This window comes from Hypanus sabinus, chromosome 15 (genome assembly GCF_030144855.1).
Source record: "Hypanus sabinus isolate sHypSab1 chromosome 15, sHypSab1.hap1, whole genome shotgun sequence".
NCBI lineage: Eukaryota > Metazoa > Chordata > Chondrichthyes > Myliobatiformes > Dasyatidae > Hypanus > Hypanus sabinus.
In genome coordinates, this window is record NC_082720.1 from 53,136,139 (window position 1) to 53,162,819 (window position 26,681).

Sequence of the window (26,681 nt, forward strand, 5' to 3'; positions counted from 1 at the left end):
CAGGAGAAGGGGAGGGGTGAAGTAAAGAGCTGGGAGGCTGATAGGTGAGAGATAAAGGGCTGGTGAAGGTGGAATCTGACAGGAGATGGTAGAAGACCAGGGAAGAAAGAGAAGTGGGAGGAGCATCAGAGGGATGTAATAGGCAGGTAAGGAGATAAGGTGAGAGAGGGAAACAGGGAAGGGAATGGTGAACGGGGACAACTACCTTGTTCTAGAAAATGATGATCATGCCATCAGGTAGGAGGCTGCCCTGACAGAATATAATGTGTTGCTCCTCCAACCTGAGTGTGGCCTTATCACAACAGTAGAGGAGGCCATGTACTGGTATGCCAGAATGAGAATGGGAAGTAGAAATGAAATGGGTAGCCACCAAGAGGATGAAGTATAGGTGTTTGGAGAAGTGGTATCCCAATCTACATCATGTCACACCGATATACAGGGGGGCCACACCAGGAGTGCCAGCTACAGTAGATGACCCCAACAGATTCACAAGTTTTGCCTCACCTGCAAGGACTGTTTGAAGCCTTGAGTGGTAGTGAGGGAGGAGGAGTAGGAGTTGGTGTAGTACTTATTTCACTTGCAAGGATAAGTTCTAGGAGGGAGATCAGTGAGGAGGGATGAATGGACAAGAGTCGCACAGTGAGTGGTCCCTGTGGAAGGTGGGGGGTGGGGGGGAGGGTAAGATGTGCTTCGTGGTGGGATCCCGTCGGAGAAGGCGGAAGTTATAGAGAATTATGTGTTAGACACGGAGGCTGGTGGGTGGTAGGTGAGGACAAGAGGAACCCTATCTCTGGTTGGGTGGCAGGAGGGTGGGGTGAGAGCAGCATTGATGGTGGATGGAGGGAAGCCCATTTCTTTGAAGAAAGAGGACATCTCATTAGTTCTGAAATGAAAACACTCATCCTGAGAGCAGCTGCAGTGGAAATGGAGGAACTGCGAGAAGGGGATGGCATTTCTACAAGTGACAGGGTGGGAAGAGTATAGTCCAAGTACTGTGAAAGTCAGTGGGTTTATAAAAGAAATCAGTAGATAAGCTGTCTGCAGAGATTGAGAAAAAACTCAGAGCAAAATAAGCTGTGAGCGGTGGAACAAAAGTCAGAAAACAGAATTCACAGGTTCATAAAGAGTGAGTACTGAGTATAATCCCCAAAAAAAGAGCAGAAATGGCTGGCTACAGCAGTAATATTGGCATATTTGATTACACAAAAGATAACTGGATTTTATTATTCAAATTGAACAGTATTTTTTAAAAAAATGAAATAGTCAATGGGAAACCAGTACCAATTTTGCTGAATGCATTGGGTTTAAAGGCTTCAATGTTTGACTACTACAACCTTGCCAGCAGAAATTAGCTTTGCTTATATTGTCAAAGTAACAGTAAGGAATCACTCTTTTAACTGTAAAACAGAAACAAATTATCTGTGACAAAAGCATTAGGAATTGAAATGTCAGCTGTTATAGACAAAAGTGTTCCATAACAGATATTGCATGACGTTTCAGAAATAAACTTGGAAATGAAGTTGCCTGTCACTATAAGTGCAATATTCTCAGCATTTCGCAAGACTAAATTTTTGCCTACAAAATTTTAAAAGTAAAATAAAGAAACTGATAGACCAATGAACAAACAGGATAATAATGTTTTTGGCTAAATTGTTCTTTATTGCTTATCACTTTTATAATTTAGTTACTCATGGCATTTCACTCACAATGACTCTGATCCCACCAAATGCACGTCCTACAGTCTGGTCCAGAGCCCACTGAACGTGCTCCAGTACACCACCACATTAAAAACCAAGCAGTGGCAGTGTTGCTCCTTTGCCATTTGATGTCTGCCGTGGATGTGAATAAGGACGCAGCAGACTGATTAAATGTTTGTCATTTAGGATCATAATTCCATGTGCAATTTTATGCACAACCTATAGATAACAACATGAAAAAGAAATTAAAATTGCAATCAGAAAAATAATATATGACATGATTAAGTCACACCTTCCACACAGAAGGTTCACTGCATCCTCCTCCGGCCTGTAACAAGCAGTATTATTGTCTCTATTCTACAAAACAGATACATGGTATCTAATTTACAATGGATAAAATAACTTGATAGAAACATTTTATCTGCTTGTTTAAAGTACTTGGTCACAGATCAAAGAATAAGCTAAATGCTTCCGAAAACAGCAATTAAAACAGAGAAATGAAAAGTTTTGTTTAATGTTTTGTAAGGCTATGCATAACTATGAGAATCTTCAGATTTGTAGAGATACTATTCACTTTGGAATCTGTTTTGATTCTCATTTGGCAATGTGAACATATTTCACCAGAATACATTAAATAATCTCATTCTGCTTTTTTTACGGTTCATCATAATTAGCTGTGAAGAAAACAGATAAGTTAACATAACCACAGTGGTCTTTGACTTGTGCTCCAGGAAAAAATATAGATAAAAATAACTTGCTGTGATTAATAACTTCGCTATTTCAGATATAGTGACCCTATTTCCAAATACCCACAGTTGCATTTTAGCACATGGAAACAATGTAATAATTACTTGGCAGCAGAAAGTGGCTTGTTATATAACAGAATAAAATTGGGCTTCTGTGCAGTGCCTGTACACCCATTTAAACTCAAATTAGCAAAAACAAAATTTATTGGCTTAGTACATGTCTGGGAGTCGGTTAGGTCCAGAGTCATCAGCCACAACTAGTTTGTGATATCCACAAATGACAAATTAGCTTGAAAGCCTGGACCAATTCCAAGAACAGATTATGTTTTCACACAAATCACCTCTCTCACATCCCACTTCCCTTCCCCAATTGTTACTCTTAGTTATTTAGCTATTGTCACTATAGCACTGGGGTTCATATGGAGGCTTATCATTAACTGAGAGGTCCATGGACCCCAGGTTGGGAACCCTGGCTTTAGCATTTCTTTTTGCATTACTTCAGATCACATTTCCTTTGCACCATCCTGTTGTTCTGCACTCACTACTGTATAAAGTGTAGTATTTATTACTTCCATGTATATTCTTTGCACCGTAAGCTTCACATGAACAAGGTATCCTGGTGTATAAGACAATAAACTAAAACTGAATTTGAATCTGCAAGGTGTCTAAGATTCTCCTTTCATTGATCATCCATGAAGGCTTTTCAGCTAATTATACATCAGGTAAATAGTTGTACATTATATATTTTAAAAAATCAGATTTAAAAAAAGTCAGAGAATGGGGAAAGAGCAGGATAATGGAACTAACTGGGTCACTCAGTTAAAGAGATGCAGAGGACCAACAGAATAATCCTGAGCAGTATGATTTTATGAAGTTCCCTCAGGCTATTCTGCTGAAAAATAGATCCTGCAATCCGACGGCACTAATTCCTCATCCACTACCTCCACCCTTCTGAATTTTTTTCCTATTCCACATTTAGTCGAAATTCTTTTACTTGAATGCTCAACAAGTCAGTAGAAAACCAGAAGTTTGTTGGCTAAAGTTCAGTAGTCTGACTTCCCAGGGAACATTGCATATAAATTTTGAAAATGCACCATCAGGGAGAATTTCAGTGTTGTCCAACAGTAAGTATTTCTGTCAAGAGCGTTGACTTCAAGAACATCGGAGATAACAGAATAACTTTGCTCATATATCTAACCAACTGTTGATTGAGGCGAAGAATGATGTGACTGGACAGATTTGATGAATGTCAAGAAGGAAACACTACATTCTGCTTATTGACCTCGCAGGATTTTCAGTGTGAATTCATATCCCAGAAACATGGCCGCACTCATTGGGAATCCACGAATCGCGTTCACTGCTGCTCCTTTAAAAAATACCTAGTAAGTAAACAAATAGTAATCAATTCCCATACATGACAATAGTTTAACATGTACACATCCTGTTTATTTCATTACTTTCAGCGATAACAGTATGTGCTTTGGTTGGGGATGTTTGTGATATCCCCAAATAGAAGAATTAGCCATAAACCTTCTCCATAATGAAGCCTGTGACTGAAAGCTGAGGTCTGGACTTACAGCCGTGAAGAAGCTGTAACTCATGAGAACTCTCAATACTGTTTTATTGCTCTGCTACTAAATTCCTCATTTTTTTTTAGTTTGAGATACAGCACAGTAACAGCTCTTTCTGGCCCAGCGAGCTCTCCAATTACATGCACATGACTAGTTAACCTACTAACACGTACGTCTTTGCAACGTGGGAGGAACCCACAACACTTAAGGAAATCCCAGCTGTCGTATGGAGAATGTCCAATTTTCTTATGGGCAGCAGTGGAAATGAACCCAAGGTACTAGTGCCGTAATGGTAACTACAACATTACCATTCTCAATTATTTATTATCTGTTCCAGCTTATGCCAAATCAAAATGTGCCACGAGATTTTGGTTAACTATCTCTGTTGATAATGTGCTAAACTCTTATTATTGTAAAAATCCTCCTCTCTGGGAAGAATTCTCATAAATTTATCCCTTCCCTTTCATTGACAAAACCTGATGATGGAGCTCAGATGGAAACACATGACAAGTCTTCCAGTTCCCCTAAAAAGTAACAACAATCAGTCATGATCAACATGAGGTGAAGTGAACATGCATCACTGATCCTTGAACTAAGCCAACAGATTTGATGCAAATATTTGTTTTAAAGCGCTTATTTACCTCCCTTTATCCCAAACAATTACAAAATAAGAGCAGTAATTTCCCAAATTTGGAGCCACTTATGTACTGAATATTTCTCTTGTGTAATTTATATAAAATGATGCCATGATGTTGATGGAAATTGCGGAGTGAAGAGGAACGTATTAAAATGCTCGAGCGGTAATTTTTGGGTTGACCAGCAGTCATGTCTCTTTCTGGGTGCGATTTCCCTCTTTGCAAATGAGGTTTGTTCAATTCCAGGCCCACATCTAAGGATCATTCAATGCACAGACACCTCAAAGGAATGAACTATAGCAGTTAAAAATCAAATAGCAAATGCCTCAATGAACAGGTAATGATCACCAGCTGCCTATTTCTATACCCCACAAGAAACATTGTTGTGTCTGGGATCAGTGACTCCTTGATGAATTTGTATCTCATGTTGCCAGTAGGGGGTTACACCATCATGTCATGTCAAAGGTGGGGGGTGGGGGTGAGTACTGCCTTTGCTTCCCATCTCCATCACCTCCTTATCCTCTCCAAGGAAGCTTCTGCACTTTGACAGAATGAGTGTCTTTAAGAGTTGGCTTCAATCCCACTGTTCAGGGTAGCAGAGACACAGCCCCTGTGAGCCTACAACAGGTGCAGTAACATTTTATTGCATCATGCAGGAGAGGCATTAACGTATTCCCATGAGATTGTGTTCACTGGGCTTTGTTTAACAAGGCAATGGGTTACCTGAGTGAGTGCATGCATTACACTGGACCAAACAGTAAAATGAACTCCAATTTCTAAATGACTGATTTAGGATCTGTCTGCGAGTGGGTCTTGGGAAACACAGATCATAGACTAAGCTGTGATCTTAGTCGTAGAATTATACAGTATGATACAAGCCCTGACCCACCAAACACATGGTGACCAAGTTGTCTACCTGAGCTGGTCCCATTTCCCTGCTTTTGGCACATATTCCTCCAAACATTTCCTATCCATAAACCTCTTTAGAATCGAAGGCTCCTCTGGCACCTCGTTCGGTACGGCCACCACCTCTGTGTGACAATGATAGCTCGTCTGATTCCTTCACAAATTTCCCCCATTCACTTTAAACACATGCCCTCTGTAACCATTCACTTTATATATATCCCCTCATGACTTTCTGAACCTCTAGTGGCAGTATTGCGATCATTTGAGTTGAGGGATTCACTGATCCTCCACACTGCCAAGAGTCTTACCATTAATATTATATTCTGTCTTCAAATTTAACCTACCAAATCAACCACCTCACACTTATCTGGGCTGAACATCCCTTGGGATGTAACTCCAATCTAATTTTCCAAACCTACCTGCATATTGAAACACCCTATGACCATCGCTGCCCTCTTTACATGCTTTTTCTATCTCCCACTGTAATTTGTATCCCACATCCTGACTACTGTTTAGAGGCCTGTACTCTGATGTTGAAACTTTCCTACATCCTTTCCAGCATAATGACATCCCTTCTACACCTGGCAAGCAGAATTGCACGCAGCTTTGCAAGTACAGTCTCACCAACATCATTTACAGCTCCAGTGAAACCTTATACCTGCAGATGAGATGTTTTGGATTTTATTTTCTCTCATCGGCACTTACTCAGCAGAGAAGGCTCTATGTTTAAGTCTTAAAAACTTGCTAGCATTCAAATGAGTGGATCATGGCTTAGATCCTATGTACTTAAGCTTACTGATATTGAAAAAGTAATCTGGTAATCATACAGGACAATTTAATTCCATCCTGAATATACCTCATATTTTACCTGTATTAAGAAATATTTCACTCCAAAATTATCTATAGCTGCGAGCTCCATTTATGGCATTTATTTACTTACATTTAACCCTTCCTTTTGGTAACTCTGTTGAATACAGTGCAGTATTCCCTTGTACCTTCTTTCATTAACTCCATCAGCCTGAAGACGACTTTTGACCACATCCATGGGAGTTGCGGTACCCCATGAAATCGTTCCTAAAAAAATCACAAGTTCAAACATCAATATTCGTAAAGTAGCTATAACACTCAGCTTTACATAAATGACAGTCCATTTAATATTCTGTATTCTATCACAGGATTTGCAGTTGGTGACCACACAAGGAAGATGTAACCGGAGGAACTCACTAAATTGTAACTTTTAAAATCAATCGCATGTACTATATTTTGATGACTTTCTCTTGTTGATGTCTTCTGATTCATGGGTCACTGACTCACATCAGTGCTGCTTTTGCAACTTAGCAGATACAAAGAGGCATTAAACAAATTGTAATCATCAAGGTCATCAACTGAGTTGGTTGCAGAATGAGACCAAATAGTTGGCAAAGAGGAGGTTCACTGCACTGGTGGTCAACCTACGCACTAAAATCACAAACATCTAAAGGTTAGGCATCAGCTACAGAAAGGAACAGAATTAATGTTTTAGTTGATGGCATTTCAGGTTTAATGTGGTTTGACAAGTTGAGTATTCCTGGTATTTTCAGTTTCTATTTAACTAAAGGAGAAAAGTGTTTTTTTTTCCGATGGGTTCTGTCAAGGATGAGTTTGATCACTACATCTGCTTACACTAGTCAAGGTGTCAAGTCTTTGTGGGCCATAACATACTCTGTACCTTGGGACTGAGCTTATGTGCCTTAAGAAGTGAACAATTTTACTGATTTCATGGTGGTGTTGTTTCATTTTGAGGTCCATTTCCTATAAGTAACATAAAAAAAAACTTCCTCTTCATATTATATAGAATGATTTGATCAATGTCATTTTCTGAACCTTTTGATTTAATATTCACACTTGGAACAATTGCTCTTCTGAAACTACTGAGGACTGTACTATGATTCCATTTTGGATATGCGGAAGGTGTTGGTCAAATATTCAAATTATGAAACTCGAAGGAAAGTACTTAATTTTACACTTGGAAGTTTTGCTTTGTTAGCATTTGCTTGTCAAAATATTTAGACCTTCATCAAGTCAGCCAGGCTTTTCAGTGCATTACCAGCAAATATGGGTGTTAGGGCAGAAATGTTGCTGAGTTTCTGGTCAGTCATGTGACTGATTTCACTCAGGATTTATGTATAATTTAAATCCTCTTCAAAGGAGTTTGATTCATTACTGGATAGTCTGAGCTTTTAACTTCACAAATACTTTCCAATTCAACTACTCCGGAAATGACAGCTACTGCACACCTGCCATGTGCTTCCCCTTCTCATCGGTCATTCCATCTCTATTCTCTATAACCAGTCCTACCAACAACCAGTCTAAAAATCATGGCTGCCACAAGCCAAATGTCCAAAAGGATTTCAGCAGAGGGTAAAGTTGAAACACTTCACATAGGAGCAGCTTACTTCAATAAACATCCAAAAGCATTAACAGACTTCCAGCAGCTCACTTAGTGTATCATTTGCCCAGATCTCACTTGGATTGGGCTCTGTATGAAGTCCACTTTCATTCTGGGTAATGACTGAAAGTAAAGACTCCTGCAACCAGACATCGTCTAGGCCATTTTCTCTTGAATCTTCCAGGCTTCCATCTAATTAGCATGGCAAAGTCTGATAAAAATGGTGCTCTGACCAAAGAGGATCAAGTTAATTTTAACTACCTTTACAAGGTTTTTATTTTTTTATGCAGCATTATATATAAAGGCTATTGATGTTGAAAGACAATTAGATTCATATTTATGGATTTTATTGAAATCCATCCTCAATGCTTTATTCATGAGATTTAACACAATTTACTTTTCCCAAATGTTATAGGCTGTTTCTTACACCCAGGATCTAAACCAATCCCAAGAACTTTGAAAGACAATAATGTGATCACCACCAGTTTCCCATACAGAAGTAAGAATAAGCTCTGTGTTGATAAGCGGGTCCAGGTAATGGTTAGAACAGCACACAGAATGGTATCAGACTTCTGTGCAATGACATCATCCTATTCCAACACCAAGATATGGTATTGATTAATGCATAATTTATTTCTTTGGATTCCATAAATCCAACATCCAATTGAAAGTAGTCTTTGATATGAAACGATCAAGTTTTGATGCTAAATAAATGCTAAATGCAAAACACAGACCTTCCTCCTTTTGATTCAAAGCATTTACTTTTCAATCCCACCTCAAGCTTAACTGTTTCAACTTAAACTTCTTTCTGAATAGTAAGAGTTTTGAAGGATTATTAGTATTTCTTGTTTCAGTTCTATGTAACTTGGAATTTGCTTCCTTTAGATTTGTAATGTTTTAAAACTTTCAGCACATAAACATTGTTATCAGTCTCTTTTTTTTAACATGGTGTTGGTATTAATTTCAGTTGGACAAAAGTTTTAAATGTTATAATATGATTAAGAGAGTTTGTACATTTTTCAACTCAATTATTCCAGCTTTTGAAAACAGTCATTGCTCAATATAGGCAAATGAATATTGTTTTGCTGTATCCTTTGTATTCATAATTCACTAGAGATCAGTTACTCTTCTACCAGCCCACCCCCAAGGGTACTTTAAACTTCATTAGCCTATCTGGAGTACACAACACACACATTAATATCACATTTATGCAGACCAGTCATACAGAAATAGTTATTCTGCATCAATTTGCAATAAAAGGAACTGGAGGATTAATGGATACATGGTCATCTTGTAAAGGGCTTGCAAAGCTTGTAAAGGGATTTTTCAAAACCTCAAAGTCTTCAAAAGGGTCAGTTTTTGGTATCAGTGAAATGGAATTTGCTAGCAGCAAAGAACAACCACTGATATATCAATAGTGTTCACTCTCATTCAGGTCGGAATGCATTACGTTGACTGGCTTCTAACACCTGCTTACTGCTAGTAAGATGCTTGAAACTTTTGACTAACCTTTGCCATTTAATTTATCGCAATGAAGTTATCCTCCTTGGTAACTTTGCTGCTCCCTTCAGTTTACGAGGGGTGATTGATAAGTTTGTGGCCTAAGGTAGAAGGAGTCAATTTTAGAAAACCTAGCACATTTATTTTTCAATGTAGTCCCCTCCTACATTTACATACTTAGTCCAGTGGTCATGGAGCATATGGATCTTGGACCTCCAGAAAGTGACTACAGCAGGGATGATTGATAAGTCCATGGCCTAAGGTAGAAGGAGATGAGTTATACAGCTCTCGTTACAAGCACATGCAGATCAACTTTTTGAGTGATTATGTAAAAAGTTTGAATAACTCATCTCCTTCTACCTTAGGCCAGAAACATCAATCACACCTGATGAGTTATTAACTTCAAACATTCTGCATAATCACTCAGAATTGAATTGCATGTGCATGTAACGAGAGCTGTATAACTCATCTCCTACCTTAGGCCACAAACTTATCAATCACCCCTGTTGTGGACACTTTCTGGAGGTCCAAGATCTATATGCTCCATGACTGCTGGACTACTATGTTGAAAAATAAATGTGCTAGGTTTTCTAAACTTGACTCCATGTACCTTAGGCCACAAACTTATCAATCACCCCTCATACAATAGCTCCAGATAAACTGAAACCATGCAGATTTCTCTATCTCCAGCAATGTGTTTGCTGATTATTGCTATTGATTTCTATCATTATTGCTATTGATATTTATTTTCTGTTTTATCAAATAATTCCTTGCAAGAAAGTTTCCATAATGGATAAAAACATATTTTACACTACACATTATACTTCACCAGCGAAGACACTCTATTCATAAAATTGCATCCACCAATATAATTATTATCAACTGTTATTACAAATAAAAGTCAATTATATTAAAGTAAATACAAACAATGGAGAGAATTCAATACCACCACCCCCCACCCCAGCCATCCATCCCCAGTTTTCACAATACTTTAAATTGATGAATGGAACGAGGGATCAATAGCTCTCTAATTCTTCGCTAAAGTAGAAAACCTTCATGCTTGCATCCATAGAAGGAATCAATAGCACATTCTTCTATAAGGGACTGAAAGGTAAGATTGATTCTGTCCTCATCAAAAAAGATTTGGAGAGATGTGTTAATACTTGAAATGAGCTCCAAAGGACATAATCTAAATGATAAAACTAACTTTCACTTTTGGGTTCTAACAGCTGTTACATATTTCCTTAGACTATTTTGGGTTTATTTTTTTCAATCTGAGCTCAATCCTGAGTACTTCAGACACTTGCAGCTCTCCAAGTTATGAACAACACCTTATATACCAGCTGGGTAGCCTCCAACCTGATGGCATGAACATTGACTTCTCTAACTTCCGTTAATGCCCCTCCTCCCCTTCTTACCCCATCCCTGACATATTTAGTTGTTTGTTTGTTTTCTCTCTCTCTGCCCATCACTCTGCCTGTTCTCCATCTCCCTCTGGTGCTCCCTTCCCCCTTTCTTTCTCCCTAGGCCTCCCGTCCCATGATCCTTTCCCTTCTCCAGCTCTGTTTCACTTTTGCTAATTATCTTTCCAGTTCTTTGCTTCATCCCACTCCCTCCGGTCTTCGCATTTCACATTTTCCTCTCCCCCTCCTACTTACAAATCTCTTAGTATCTTTCCTTTCAGTTAGTCCTGATAAAGGGTCTCGGCCCGAAACGTCAACAGTGCTTCTCCCTATAGATGCTGCCTGACCTGCTGTGTTCCACCAGCATTTTGTGTGTGTTGTTTGAATTTCCAGTATCTGAAGATTTCTTTGTGTTTGCTCCAAATGATGTCACTGATTTCAATAAATCCAATTCAAACTTACTATTGCCCAACCCAGCAGAGGAGAGCTAATTTGGTAAAGATCGGTAATCAGACTTGACCCTTTTTTATGCTTGAGTATGTCAAGGGAGCCGTGGTGAAAATAATTTCCCACCCCTCCCCTTAATAATAAGCACAATATCTGGTGTATAAAGCAATGACAAAATGGGACCATAAACATAAAACAACACGAAAGGACCGCTGGAAACCTTAAGTACTAAGAAAATAAATGGTTTTTCGTTTTTCACTGCATGTGTTAAATAGAAATGAATAACTGTCACACAGAAATGAAAGCAAAGGACAATGTCATAACAACAAAACTCATTTTAAGCATGACAGACTTTCAAGGTTGAGAGCAATTTTATAGTTATCACCATTGTTGAATTGTATATAAATGTAAGCATTAACAAATAAAGATACTTGTAGCATCCAAAATTAAAGAGTTCTGATCAGCACTTGAATACAAATGCATTTGTTGACTTGACAAACTGGCAGCTGAGCTTGAAAGGACTCTGCACTCAATGTACGTTCACACAATCACATTTACCAATCAAGTTACTGCTCAGTAATGAAAAAGAACTGTAGATTTCCATTCAGTCCTTTGTTGGTCATCACCTAACGGGAAAAGTGGAGCAGTGTGACTTATTTCTCCCCAAAGATGAAATACACAACCAATCTACTGTCAGAAATAGTCCATGTTATAAAGCATCACAGAATGGTACAGCACAGAAGGGTGCCATTTGGCACATCGTTCCTCAGCTAACTCTTTACAAGAGTTCTCCTGTCAGTGTGCATTTTGGGTATTGCCATTCTGCTCTGTGTCATTTTAATGCTATTTTAAAGGTGATAATGGTACTGGTAAGATCTACCTATGTTATGGAATTAGATCTGAGTATCCCTTGATTTTTTTATGCCTTTGCTGATATTTTCAATGTTGGCAAAGATGTTCCCACGGAAACCCCTGCCACAGATGTGAAATCCAGTGCAACCTTAACACAAGACCTGAATCACACATCTATCTGTTTGGGGAGCTACCATGTTTTCCGTCCTAATTAGTTACCTTTCATCCCTCAGATGAGACAGTGATGCAGCTGAGTAGATACCAGGGGGACTAGGTACGGAGGAATCATTTGTAGTGGTATAAAAGTGTATTTTCCACAAATTGGCCAATCAGTTTGCCTGCTTCAAAAGGGAATCAAAAATATTACCTTCTTTCCTTTAAGCACAGACAGGGAAGATTGTCCCTGAGTGATTACCAGGGAATCCAGTGCAGAGCCAGAATGGGGAATGGAATAAGAGAGGAGTGGTATTCTAGAATATCTGGAAGATTAAAATTATTCTGGAATATCACTTTTCTCTTTTTACATTTTCTATTCTGGCTTCCCTCTTACCCCTTCTCTTCACCTCACTTGTCCACCAACTCCCTCTGGGGCCTCTCCAAACAGATTCCTTCTTCTTCAGCCCTTTACCTCTTCCGTCTCTCACCTCCCGGCTTGCAATTTCATCCCCCTTCCCCCACCTACCCAGCCACCCACCATTTCCTTCCAGTTCTGTCATCTTTTATTTCTCATTTCTTCCCCCTTCCTTTTTGAGAAGCCTCAGCCCAAACATAAGACATAGGAGCAGAACTAGGCCATTTAGCCCATCGAGTCTGCACCGTCATTCAATCATGGCTGACCCTTTTCTCCCCTCCTCAGCCCAACTCCCTGGCCTTCTGTTTGTTTACTGTTTATTCCCCTCCATAGATTCTGCCAGGCATGCTGAGTTCTTCCATTATTTTGTGTGTGGTACTTAAGACTTCCAGTATCTGCCAAATCTATTGTGTCTAGAATACAACCATTTCATGGTAATTTTATTCTTTGCAATTGGAGAGCAAGACTACTGTATTGTAGTCTCCCTGCTGACTGTTTCCTCTCCCTAGGTCGTATCCTTTTGGAAATCCATTGCAATGTTAAATATAGATGCATGGTTTGCCATTGATATGTTTCCAAGAGCATTTAACAATTCTAAGCACTTCAAAAATTTCACTTCAGTTTCAGAAACTGATACCCAAGCCTTTTAATTGGTTACTGAGAGATGTTGGCAAGGGCTGAGTATTTGAAACTTATGACATAAGGTAATACAGAACCAAGTGTTATTTGATAAAGATGTAAATTATTTGGTAGCTTCTAGTTTATTACCACTTATTTAACATGGGGAAACGGTTTCAACTAAATACAATTATAAATTTAATTACTTGGTTAACATTCATCTGATGTTCTAACTTAAGCACTGCAGAGAATTTAAAATACTGTATATTGGAAACTCACCAGTAAATGGCCTAAGTCACTGTTCAATGGAAATGTTTTTATACCTACCTTATTCTGAGTGTCTGTGGGAAAGAAATTATCTCTGTGTTTTCTAACTGACAGGATATGATACTGCTCTGCTGGTAATGATCATGAAGTAGTTTAGTTGCTTAGAAGTGTGCAGGTGTAAATAATACCCATTAACCCTCAAGTGTAGTCATACAGAGTGATGTATGAGGCCTGTCTGAGGCCTCCATTGGTCGGCGATACCAGCTGATCACACAATATGCAAGCCAGGGCAGTACAATATGGAGAACACACTCATGCCCATATGGCAGGCTCCCCCTCTCCACACAGCAAAAGAATGGCAGAGACCGATACAGTTTGGCACCAGTGATGTTGCAGGAGTTGCCAGTCAGTATTGAACTAAGCGTAAGTGCCTTCGGGATTCCAGCTCCAGGTTCTTCCTTGGGGTTTACTCCTGAAGGCTCCCCTATGACTGGGCATAGACACAAGGCTGCAGAGTTTGGAGATCAGAGGTTTCCTTTTAGGAGAGCTGCCAGCCACTACTGACAAGCCCCATCTACCCAAAATGACTGTTTTGGAAGCACCAGTAACCCACCTTTGCCTCTTCTCCTGTCAGTAGAAATGGGCCACTGGACTCAGTAGCTAAGACACACGTGAAGGCCGCGAGCTGAACCTGGTTGTCAGAGACTATTTGAGGAGCCCGCCATTGGGAGCACTTAATAGATAGTGGGAGCTTGTCCACACTACCACCCCAGAATATAACGATCTTAAGGAAAGAGTCCTGCTACTTCAAATCAAATTGTTAATCCAGTAGTCTGCAAATAGCTGCATGGTATTGATCTCATTTTGTATCAACTACAATGGAAATGTAACTATACTGTATATAGATAACTACAGCTTTCTTCTGCTGGATATATTGTATAAATGTAACCACAAGAAATATGCAATGAGGAATTACACTTTTGGAAAATCTGCTAGTGTGTAAAAAGCATATATTATTCTTGTCACTAACACCTGGGTACTATCTAATCTGTATCAATGTATACCTGAAAAACATTGAAGTCTGATTGCTTTTCATGCAAACACAAGACAGTGCTCAAAACTGGACGAATTAAAGGCTTCCTTTCACTCCTGCTTAATAAATATACAAATAAAATGGAATTAATTCAATCAGAATATTAAAACAGATTAGAAGAGAACAACACTTCAGTATCTAATCTGTAGATCCAAAGTTAACCATGTTTGACAGGATTAAAAGCAAAATGCCCCAGGGTTTCTCACAATTAGCAGCTATTGCTTTGAGGAATAATACGTACAAACATTAAAGGAACAGAGTACACAATGTGTAAATTGTGCACAGTAAAAAATACTCAGTTACTCCGGTCACTTGATGGATTTTCTGCCTAAGGATGGTGTATGATCCAAAGAACCCAACAGAACTAAGTTAAAAACTGTTTTCTTTCTTACAGGCAGCAGAAATAAAATGGGTTTAGGTAGTCTAAATGAACTTTTATCCAGGTGTGAGCTCACTGTGCCAAACATCGTGGATTAGAAATGATATTCCATAATGCAATGATGTTGTGTGTCATGCTACAGAAAAGTATTTGAAGATCATCAGCTAATTGCAAGAGGTAACCCCATTTGTGCATTGTGATTTCCGGGAAACTGAAGCACAGTCCTCCATTGTATTACAAGCTTACCCATACATGCCATTGGTTGGGACTGCCATTATAATGTTCCAACAACATACTGACTTGAGAATCAGTACCGGTCTTAACTAGAGGGTGAACAGCTTTTTCTGGCATTACGTATTGAGTCTATCCATAGCTGTCACGGAATTGGATTGTCAGTAACAATGTGTTTCATTTACGATGGCCTGATTCTAAATCCTCACAATGTAACAGTGAGCGGTCACAATGATGACAATCCCTGCCTGAGTGTCCAACTCCAACAGTAATATCCCATCAGCCATCACTGGTTGACGCTGCCCATCCCCATCACGGGGCAAATCTGCACGTACTGTTTCTTACATTATGCTTGTCTGAATATGAATTGTCCTTTGAAATGAAACCTGTGTCAGACCCTGGACGTGTTGTTTTGATGCATGCTTCTCCCTGCAGAACCTTGCTTTGAAAATTATTGATACTGCAAATTGAAAGTAACAAGAGATTCCTATTCTGATATTAATACTACACAATAATGACTCAAAGACGGTAGCCCAAACCCTGCTTCCTCAACTTCCTTCTTTAGAAACGTTACTAAATAAATGCGTAATATGCATGTTCTTAGATTGAAAGTAATCTTACCTGCCACACCACCAGCCAGCAACACAGAATATAGATTAGGTGTTGTACTCCCCTCAGGCATCATCCAGTTACACAGCAACATGTAGGGAACAAAATACAAACAGTATCCTGGAATATCCCTGAGATACATGGCTCCGACCCCTCGGTACAGTCCAGCAATTCCTTCTTTCCTCAGGATTCTGCTAATGCAGTGCATGGGCCCCCTGTACAGAGGCTGATTATTCAGTGCAAGCGAGTCAATGGAACCAGCACCAACCAAACTTAATTTAGCTGTAGGAGTGTAAAAAATATTTAGCAATTCATAATCATTGTTAACATCCCTAAATAAAAATTATCAGAAGTAAAAAGCTGCAGGAGACAACATAGTAAAATCTAGACAGAGAAAAATCAATCCCTACAATTACCTATGGCCTCACTACCCTCACTTTTTTTTTGTTTTTGCTCTATTAATTTTTAAATTAACTATTTAAAAAGATATATATATATAAACCTCATTCTGATTTCTGATTCTGATAGGCATAGAAGAATCAAGCCATTTGATCCATCTGACCTGCTCCACCATTCAATTATGGCTGATTTATTATCCATTCAACCTGAATTCTCCAGCTTTCTCCCCTTAGTTAATCAAGAACCTACCAACTGCTGCTTTAAGTATATCCAATGACTTAACCTCCACAGCCCTCTGTGGCAAAGAATTCCACAGATTCACCATCCTCTGGTTAAAAATGTAATCTGATTGGAACCTCTTAACGGTGGTTTACTTTTGAATCCAGCGGGCAGTTTCCAACATCCAAAGGAAACTGAGGATTTTAATATAGTAACAACGAAGAAATAGCAATAACCTTCAAACAGGATGGTTTTTAACTTGGATGGTAACTTGGAGGTAGGGATGCTCCATTTGCCTGGTGCTCTGCACTTTCAAGAGAACAGAGACAAGAGTTTGGGAGGGAGAGGTGCTGTAAACACTGTATGGGTCTAGCGTCACTGTACAGCATTGTTCATTAAGTTGGCTGCTTCCCTTTCTGATATTTCAAATCAATGACACAGGCTTTCAGGGCCAAATTTCAATGGTCCCACATGGCCTACAAATACAACCAGTGGAATGGATAATGGACCTGAGGATTACCCAGACTAATAAATTGAACAATGATCTCTTTTATTTGGACAAATCAAGAGAAGCTGCTTCCAGTGGCAAATACGCCAAAACTTTGACTGAAGTACTTAGAAGGTACTGAAGTTGTTTATAATGAAACTGAAGTTGTTTATAATGAAGATTGTAATCCACTGCCTGGGGTGGTGGGAGAAGCAAATACATAAGGGATTTTTAAGAGAAGTTTAGATAGACACATTACTATGAGGAAATGGAAGGATGTTGACATTGTTAGTTAACCATTTGATTACTAATTTAATTGTCTTGGCACAGCATTTTTGGATTGAGGGGCTTGTTCCTGTGCTGGACTGTTCTATGTTCTAAGTAAATCTGATGTAAAGCATCAACTTTTGGAGATAATTCAAAATAATTGTCAACGAGGCTGGATAAATATTTTCAGCCTTAGAAAGGACGGGGAAATGGGATCAACGATTAGATAGCACTTCTAAACAGCCAGCAGAAACCTGAAAAACCAAATGGTCCCCTTCTGTACTGCTCATTCCACGCCTCTGACTATGTTTGCCTAACTCACAGTATCCTACCATACAGACACACCTGCAGTAGATTGGCATAAGTAGACAGCTATTAAAAAAAACTCTAAACCCACAAGAGTGATGTCTGTGATAAGAATCTAATGTCTCCAGACTTGTGAAATGGCTTGCAAAAGATTGCAGTACGTATCTTATTTTTTAAATTATGCCTAAGAAAATATGTACTTAAAATAATCCAGAAGTAGGCAAGGAGGAAAAGACAATGGGGAGAAAGAAAGTGAGATGTCTAATAATAACAAAAACTTAAGTTATCAATCTGTAGGATTTTAATTAAAATTTACTTTGAAAATAATTATTTAATTACTCAAGTCCAAGACCTACCTTTCAGAACGTCACAGAAAGCACGGGAACGCCTCTGCAATATGGCCTACTTGTATGGTACATATGCATATGGTGCTCAGATGATGCCATTGGAAAGATATTTAGTTCAAATTCCTTTGCATTCCTACAACTCAAGGTGTGCACTTTATTTACAAATAAGTCTCATGTATATGACTTCAGGAAATAAAAAAGTGATAATTCAAAATAAAGTGGCAAAATTCACAAGCCTTCCTGTCCAGGTAGACCCATTGTTTCTGCTTGTCTCTGCCCCACTGAACTCATATCTGCATACCTCGACTCAGCTTTATCCCCCTGGTTAAGCCCCTTCCTACCTGTATCAGTGACACTTCACACGCTCTTGATCTTTTCAATGATTTCAAGTTCCCTGGCCACAATCATCTTGTTTTCACTATGGATGTCCAGTCCCAGTACACCTTCATCCTCCACCAGGAAGGCCTCAGAGCTCTCTGTTTCTTTCTGAACACCAGACCCATCCAGTTCCTCTCTACCAGCACCACTCTCTTCTATCTGGCGGAACTTTCAATAATTTCTCCCTCGGCTCCTCCAATTCCCTCAAACAAAAGGTGTAGCCATGGGCACTCACATGGGTCCCAACTATGCTTGCTTGGATCCAGTGTATGTTCCAAGCCTACACAGGTATCACTCCCCAACTTTTCCTACACTACATTAGTGACTGCATTGGTGCTGCTTCCTCCACCCATGCAGAGCTCATCAACTTCAATTTTGCCTCCAACTTCCACCCTGCCCTCAAATTTACCTGGCCCATTTCCGACACCTCTCGATTTTTCTGTCTCCATCTCTGGAGAATGGGGGTGTCTATTATAAGCCCACTGACTCTCACAGCTACTCTTCCCACCCTGTTACTTGTAAAAATGCCATCCCTTTCTCTCAATTCAACCTTCTCCCTGCATCTGCTCTCATGCTAAGGCCTTTCATTCCTGAACGAAGATGTCCTTCTTCTTCAAAGAAGCAGGATTCCCTTCATCCACCAGTCCTGCATCTGCGTCTCATCCATTTTGTGCATGTCCGCCTTCACCCGAACCACCCACCTCCCCACCAGGGATATGGTTCCTCCTGTTCTCACCTACCACCCTCCGTAAGCCTCCGTGTCCAGCACAGAATTCTCCATAACTTCCACCATCTCCAACGGGATACCACCACCAAGCACATCCACTTTCAGTTTTCCTCAGGGATTGCACCCTACATAACTCCCCTGTCCATTTGTCTCTCCTCAAATAGCTCCCTCCTGGCACGTATCCTTGCAAGCGGAACATGTACTACAGCTACCCGTACACCTCCTCCCTCACTACCATTCAGGGCAGTAAACAGTCCTTCCAGGTGAGGTGACACTTCACCTGTGAGCCTGTTGGGGTCATATACTGTGTGCGGTGCTCCTGATGTGGCCTCCTGTATATCAGTGAGACCTGACGTAGGTTGGGAGACCGCTTTGCTGAGCTCCTATGCTCTGTCTGCTGGAAAAAGTAAGATTTCCCAGTGGTCATCTTCCCATTCCCATTCTACATATCAGTCCACAGCCTCCTCTACTGTCGCGATGAAGCCACGCTCGGTTGGAGGAGCAAAACATTAGCCTCCAACCCAAAGACATGAACATTGATTTTTCAAACTTCTGTTAATGCCCCCACTTCACCCATTTCCCGCTCACCTTATCTTCCCGGCACCTCCTCTAGTGCTCCCCCCCCCCACTTTTCTTTCTTCCATGGCCATCTCTCCTCTCCTATCTGTGTCATGGTCCGGTCCGTTGATTCCTCATTTCAGTTCATTTCCTTTTCCCCATGTTCTACCGGGTTCCTTGATTAGGGCACCTGTTCCTCATCCAAACCAGCAGCGTAAAAACTCCGGCTTAAGTCTACTCTAGTGGTCACCAACCTTTTGAAGCCCAAGATCCCCTACCTCAGCCTTAGTGAAGGGCAAGATCAACTCCAAATCGATTAGTTACACGCATGCGCATCAGGGCAGAAAAGACTGGAAGTAAAACCCCGCAACCTATAAGTAGAAATAATGTATGATGCCAGGGGTCACCATCCTTTTTTTGCACCGCAGACCGGTTTAATATTGACAATATTCTTGCGGACTGGCCGACGGGGGGTGGGGGGGTGTTAAACACGACTGGAATACAGCGATACTCGAAGCAGGTTCCTTATGTCCAGTCCATTCCACAATTTACTTTAGTGGCTCTCAGCACTTGCCTGCTGCCCGCTTGCTCACGGTCTTAACGCAGGAAAAAAACTCAACGAGTTTGTCTTTAAGTGCGGGGTGCTTGGACTCAGGGTACCGAAGCAGTTTTGATGGCTTCATTGCCTCACTAGACAGCCTCCGGGCCTGAGATACAGCTTCCCGCCCACCTGCCCGCCGCCTTGGCCAGGTGCGTCTGTTCCTGTGCTGGGGCTGCGGCGGTCACAGTCCAGGGAGAGCGACCGAGTGAGGAGTGCAACAGGACATGTCCGCCCCCCTTGTAGGATCGGCCAACGAAAGTTTGCTTCAGTAGATCGCAGCGAGGTAGCCGCTCTGCTACTTACAAAACCCTGAGCCCGAATTAGGTCGTCTGCGAATATTTTTAGCACCAGGTTTCCCACGAACATTCGGTGTGCTAAACAGGTTCAGAGGCGGCACCCATCTGTCCGCTCTCCAGGCCAGTAGCAACGGCACTTCCCGCCAGTTGCACAAAGCAGCCGGTTACCCGAGGCCAACCAGTGATCCCTGACGCTCTTGGGTAATGACCTCACAGGGACAGGGAATGAGGAAAGGTGCAGCTGACTCATCGTTTCCTCATGGTCCGGTGGTTGGCTACCAGCGTGTGGCGGGGGAGCTACACGCATGCTGACTGGGCAGAAAGAACGGAACTAAAACCCCGCAACCCAGAAACAATCTCTCAACAGTATTTGTGTATTTATTTTTCTTTTTCTTTGGGATCTACTGGGAAAGTCTCAACGATCAACGGTTTGGTGACCACTAATCTACTCAGTGCTGGATCATCACCTCAGCCAGAGCGGGCCGCTGAGAAATGCTGGACCGCCACCTGAGCCAGTCTGGCTATGCACGTTCCGGCCCATCGACAATAGTGGACTCTAAGTGGCTTCGGGAATTCTGTCGTCTCGTGTCCAGCTGAGGACTGCAGGCCATTTGTCGCGCTTCCAAGCCAAGATATGAATCGTCTGTTGTTGTTTGGTTTTGTCGTTATAAGTCCAAGTCCCAGCTCCGTGTCCAAATTCCTAGTCCCGACTCCGAGTCCAAGTCAACTCCGAGTCCAAGCCAAGTCTGTCTCCATGTCCAGACTCTGTGCCAAGGTCCCTCCTGTTTGCTGTGCAAAGTTCAAATCCGCCTGAGAATCCTAACCCGATCTCCGTGCTTGTGTCCTGCATTTGGGTCTGCTCCAGGGCTCATTGCAACAATCAGACTCTCCCTTCTCCAGCTCTGTACTTCTTTCACCAACTTCCCTCCCCCTCCCAGTTTCACCTTTCACCTTTGTTTCTTCCTCCCCTCACCCCATCTTCTTACTCTGACTCATCTTTTTTTCTCCAGTTCTGATGAAGGGTCTCAGCCACGTTTACTCTTTTCCATAGTTGCTGCCTGGCCTGCTGAGTTCCTCCAGCATTTTGTGTGTGTGCTTGGATTTCCAGCATCTGCAGATTTTCTCATGTTCGTGATTATAAAGAAAAGTCCAGTTTAAAGATATCAAATGAGAAAAAAAATAAATATAGACCAACAGTTTAAACATGGAATTCGGTTACTATTTTGTATCCTGATAGGTTTTTCCCTTAAGCTATTTTTGAAAGGCAGGATTGGATTTAACAAATACTATATTACAAGTAGAGCTCATGATACTGAACACCATTTGCACCTTGACTATACAAGTATGCTATATTGCAGAGAGGTGCCTATGCTCGTTCAAGGAACTGGGCCCAAACGGCGGAAAGGTGAAATCGTGAACCTTACCCGACCTCACGGACTGTGTTTGCATCTGTAGCCTTATCTTAACCAGATCCACCGGGGCACCAATTGCAACCGTGACTAGCGCCACCACAGCACTCGCAGCAGCCACATCAGTCAGTGCGGGACCCCGGTGGCTCTCCTCACCGTAACGGTACTGACAAATGACCCTCTGAGCATTGCCATAGACGCCGAGAGCCACCGAGTTGTACACTGCGATGCTGGCTAACGGAAAGGACAGACCTTTGAAGAAACCAGCAATCTGGAAAGAGATTGAGGTATATAATCAGCGCGCCTCCTGTATTGTCCGTTAAGAAAAAAATAAATAAATTGGAGTTAAACAGGCAAACTTACGTGTTCGTGTTTAAATATCTTCAGCGCACATTGGACTGTGTTACTGTAACCATGACCAGCTTGCAGGCGAGTCTGAAAAATAATTAACTTTGAAAAGCAAGGGAAGACTCGGCAGGAACATGTGAAGTATTTTCACGATCGGTTCTTTGGATGTCCACCCTTTATCAACTTAAAAAGAGGCCCTGGTGAAATACAAAGATAGTGTTTTTTTCCACAGTTCAAAAGCGCTCTACAGTGTTGAAAATACAAATGAAAAGAAAACATACCTTTACTGTGTCGAGGGGGTGGCCAACGATCACACTCGCCGCTCCTACCACGAAAATAAAAATCGACTGAGTCACGATAAAAAAGAAACTTTCTTCCACTACAGTACCAGGGAGATTACACTTCAATGGTACTTCAGTGGCCGTGAACCGGTTGCTTTCCAACGTCCCGAAGCCCTAAAGACGCTACATAAATATAAACAAGTTTATAAAAGTGATTTAAATTTCTTTTACACTTATATGGAATGTGAAACGTAAAACCAGACAAAGAAAGATGATCCCGAAGTACCGCAGGTTGCTTTATAGTAAATTAACTCGAGCAAAAGTTAGCAGAAGTTCCAAGTTGGATTTACACCGGGAACACTCTACCTCCGATCCATCCAGCGATGAAATCGTCTAACTGAACGCTCCCCATTGAAAGGCAAACGAACGCAGGGTACCCTGGCACCGACTTGCCCCTGGGTTCTGATTAAATAAATAAATCGGATAAAATTTGCTGACTGCAGTCACAGTTTGCACTTTCCAACTTCACTTTTGAGGAACTTAGTGCAAAATCAAGACAGGACGGTGTGTGGAAATCTGACTCCGCCTCCTCTGATTTGGAAACAACATCCCGGTGATCATGAGGATATTTTGTTTTGCGAGAGGGGCGGGAATCCGGTGTGGCTGCCCGCCGGGGTCAGTGAGCAGGGGAGGGCTCGGTGGCAGACACCAATGAGAGCTGCAGCGAGGGAGGAGTCGCTTATCCCGCGGCTGCCGCCCATGTTGTGAGTCGGAGCGGCTTGTGTCCACGTTGTTTGCTTTCAGCTCAATGTCTGTCTGTATTATCCCACAGCCCAAAAATACACGCTTTCCCTCCAGCTTCCAAACACGCTGATTGCTTTTAGGGAAGAAATATCTGATCTTCGGGCGTAAACTTGCATCAATAACTCCGATATTCAGCGATAATGTTTTCGAAGCGTCTGGATTTGCATGGCGTTCTATTCCTGAAGAACATTCCCTGGCGCCAGCTCTTTCGCTGCACTGATTGCCGATGAAGGCGAAACTACCACAGGAGCTGCGGTGGTGGACTTCCCTGAAGAGTCCAACACAGAGCGAGGATTTCCCAAAGCGCCAGCCGGGAAATTCCAGCTGTAAGACTTCTTTCAACCATGTTCACAAGGGATTCTGCAGTTGCCGAGATTTTTCAGCACCACACACAAAACGCTGGAGGAACTCAGCAGTCAGGCAGCATCTCCAGAGTGGAATAAATAGTCGACGTTTCCAGCTGAGACCTTTAATCAGGGCCCTTCAATCATGCTGTTTCCTTTCCAAATCAGTATGAAAACAACATACCCACCTTTGTAATAAAATAATTGAAATTCTGCCAGGAAATCTCAGTATTTTTCCAAAACATAATATCTGATAATGCATCACTGTAATGGTAAATGTCCATGTGATTATACATGTGTATCATGGGGAAATATGCCAAATGGGAATAGACCGCATAGCTTCAGGTGTTTCTGTCCCCCTCCCATAAGATTGTGACCTCAGTTCACCATTTCCACCTACCATAGTAACCTTTAACCCCATGCTGATCCAGAGTCTGTCCACTTCAGTCCAAATGAAGGGTCTCCACCAGAAACATCAACTTGTCCATTTGCCTCCTCAGATGGTGCCTGACCTCCTAAGTTCCTCCAGCAGTTTGATTTTTGTTCTAGTGTTCTAGGGCCTTCAAAATATTAAATTAAAAATTGTTTCAATTGTTCCTCATTGAAAAGAGTTCCTGTGCTGATGCACCTCTCAGGAGAAGAAAAATCACTTCATCCCTGTCCTAAATGGGTGACTCTTCAGTTTTAAAATGCCACCTCATTATAGTTTCTTCCACAAGAAGAAACATCCTCTTCACATGAAAACTTCACATCTGAATCTTAAATAATTCAATCCCTGCACACCTTTCTAAACTCCAGCGGATGAAAGCCTAGTCAGTCCAACCCTCCTTCATATGGTACCTTGGTTATTCCAGTTATTAAGTTTGTTCACCTTTTCTGAATCTTCCCTAAATAAGGAGACAAATGATAGTTGTCCAGAAGTGATCTCACATGTACCGTACACAAAGGTCTTTATACCAACTTCTTTCTGCTCCTGCTCAATTTCCTAAATATTTGCTGCAATTTTAAGGGTCAAGGATCAACCTAACTTGCATTATACACTTATATGTATTAGGAATTTGCTGTGGTGTGTTGGTCAGATTGTGACATGCGACAAAAAACAGCAACATTCAAAAATTACATAATTGTATAAATAATAAATATTTATATGTAAATATAATAATGCTATTAAGGTTAGAATTAAATGATGGCTATGGAATAAAATGTGTGTAAATAAATATATACCAGCATGTATTTACAATGTAGCAGCATTATAAATGTACTTTGAAGGGTTCACAGTGCAGTGCAACAACAAGGATATTAGATAGAGGAGGTTGGGGTGGGGGCTAACTAGAATGGTTAATCAGATTAACTGCCTTGGGGAAGAAACCTTATACTGACCTGTTGCAAATCATGCACCGGAACCGGTAATCTATGCATCCCATTCCCCAATCTGCAAGCTCTCACGGAATAGAGAATTGCTCCTTTAAAAAAAACTGCCAAAAGGGATAATTCCATTCATTAACCTCATTTGCTAGGCCATTTCCCATGTACATAACCTGTCCATATCTACTTGTGTGTCTTATTTATAAGTTACCTTCATACCTATTTTGTTTAAGTTTAAGTCTCATTCAACTATTCACATGTATACAGCGAAAAGAAACAGCATTCCTCTGGGACCAAGGTGCAAAACATAGCCCATACAGTCACACACAGAATGTATACAGTAGTTAGGATAGCTCATAAGCTCACAGAATGCAATAGTAACACAAGTCCCTGAGTAGCATAGCCCGAAAATGGATGATGCCTTCGAGCCACATAAGAGCAAATGCACAGCAGTTCCTAATCTCACACTGGGTCAGCAGATGATAGCAAATCAGCCTGAATTAATCAAAGCTCCATTGATGTACAGTATATTACACTCCATGTTCCCTGTTAGCCAGCCGATCTTCCTTTCATGCCAGTAGCTATTCTCCTTTTGCAAAAAAAATTCTGTGTAATATCTTTTGATGTAGTAGTTGATCAAATGTTTTCTGGAAATCTGACCTTCATCCACAGAGCATCCTTTTTAAAGAATTCCAGTATTTTGTCAAATACGATTTCCCTTTCACAAAACCACGATGACTTTGCTCGATTTCCATGAACATTTCAAACAGTCAAAAATCTGCAAATGCTGGAAATGCAAGCAATACACACAAAATGCTGGAGGAAGTCAACAGGCCAGGCAGCATCTATGGAAAAGAATAGTCGGTGTCTCAGCCTGAAATGTCAATTGTACTTGTTTCCATAGATGCTGCCTGGGCTGCTAAGTTCCTCCAGCATTTAGTGTGTGTTCCAGGAGTATTTCTACATGTTCTTCCATAATATCTCAATCTGTCTTTGAATGAAAGAGTTATATACAATATTTTTCAGTCCAATGCAACCTTCTTTGAGTCTAGAGGATTTTAAAAAAAATCAAAATTAATGCATAACTATTAGGTGTTTCTTTTATTGACTTTTTATGAATCCAATCAGGACCTGCAGACATGTTAGCCCGTACCACCAACAATTTCCTTAGCACCACTACTCAGGTGATTATAATTTTCTTGAGATTCTCTCTCCTTTTGCATTTCCCCCTCCCCCCACTACTTTCAAATCTCTTAGTATCTTTCCCTTCAGTTAGTCCTGACTAAGGGTCTCGGCCCAAAACGTCGACAGTGCTTCTCCTTATAGATGCTGGCTGGCCTGCTGTGTTCCACCAGCATTTTGCGTGTTTTGTTTGAATTTCCAATATTTGCAGATTTCCTTGTGTTTGCTCTAGACAACATCCATTGTCTTGCCTTCAATAACTCTATAACTCATCGTCTTTCCTTGAGTAACTCTATGAGATTGGATAGGCATGACCTACCAAGCACAAAGTTTGATTATCCCAAATCAGTCCTGATCTATCTGAATACTAATACATTCCGACCCTTAGAATACCTTGCAATAACTTTCCT

At 41.0% G+C, this 26,681-nt stretch overlaps 1 protein-coding gene across 1 annotated transcript; it reads right to left on the minus strand.

The window, feature by feature from the left end:
* Nucleotides 1–1,636: 1,636 nt before the first annotated feature.
* On the minus strand, nt 1,637–23,891 carry slc25a48 (solute carrier family 25 member 48). Its single transcript, XM_059990411.1, has 7 exons — nt 22,943–23,891; nt 22,577–22,620; nt 22,311–22,382; nt 21,963–22,218; nt 15,966–16,235; nt 6,496–6,629; nt 1,637–3,822 (listed from the first exon to the last, which is right to left on the minus strand). The coding sequence occupies exons 1-7, from the start codon at nt 22,986–22,988 to the stop codon at nt 3,718–3,720; spliced, it is 927 nt and encodes a 308-aa protein (XP_059846394.1). The 5' UTR covers nt 22,989–23,891; the 3' UTR covers nt 1,637–3,717.
* Between the last annotated feature and the right edge of the window lie 2,790 nt (nt 23,892–26,681).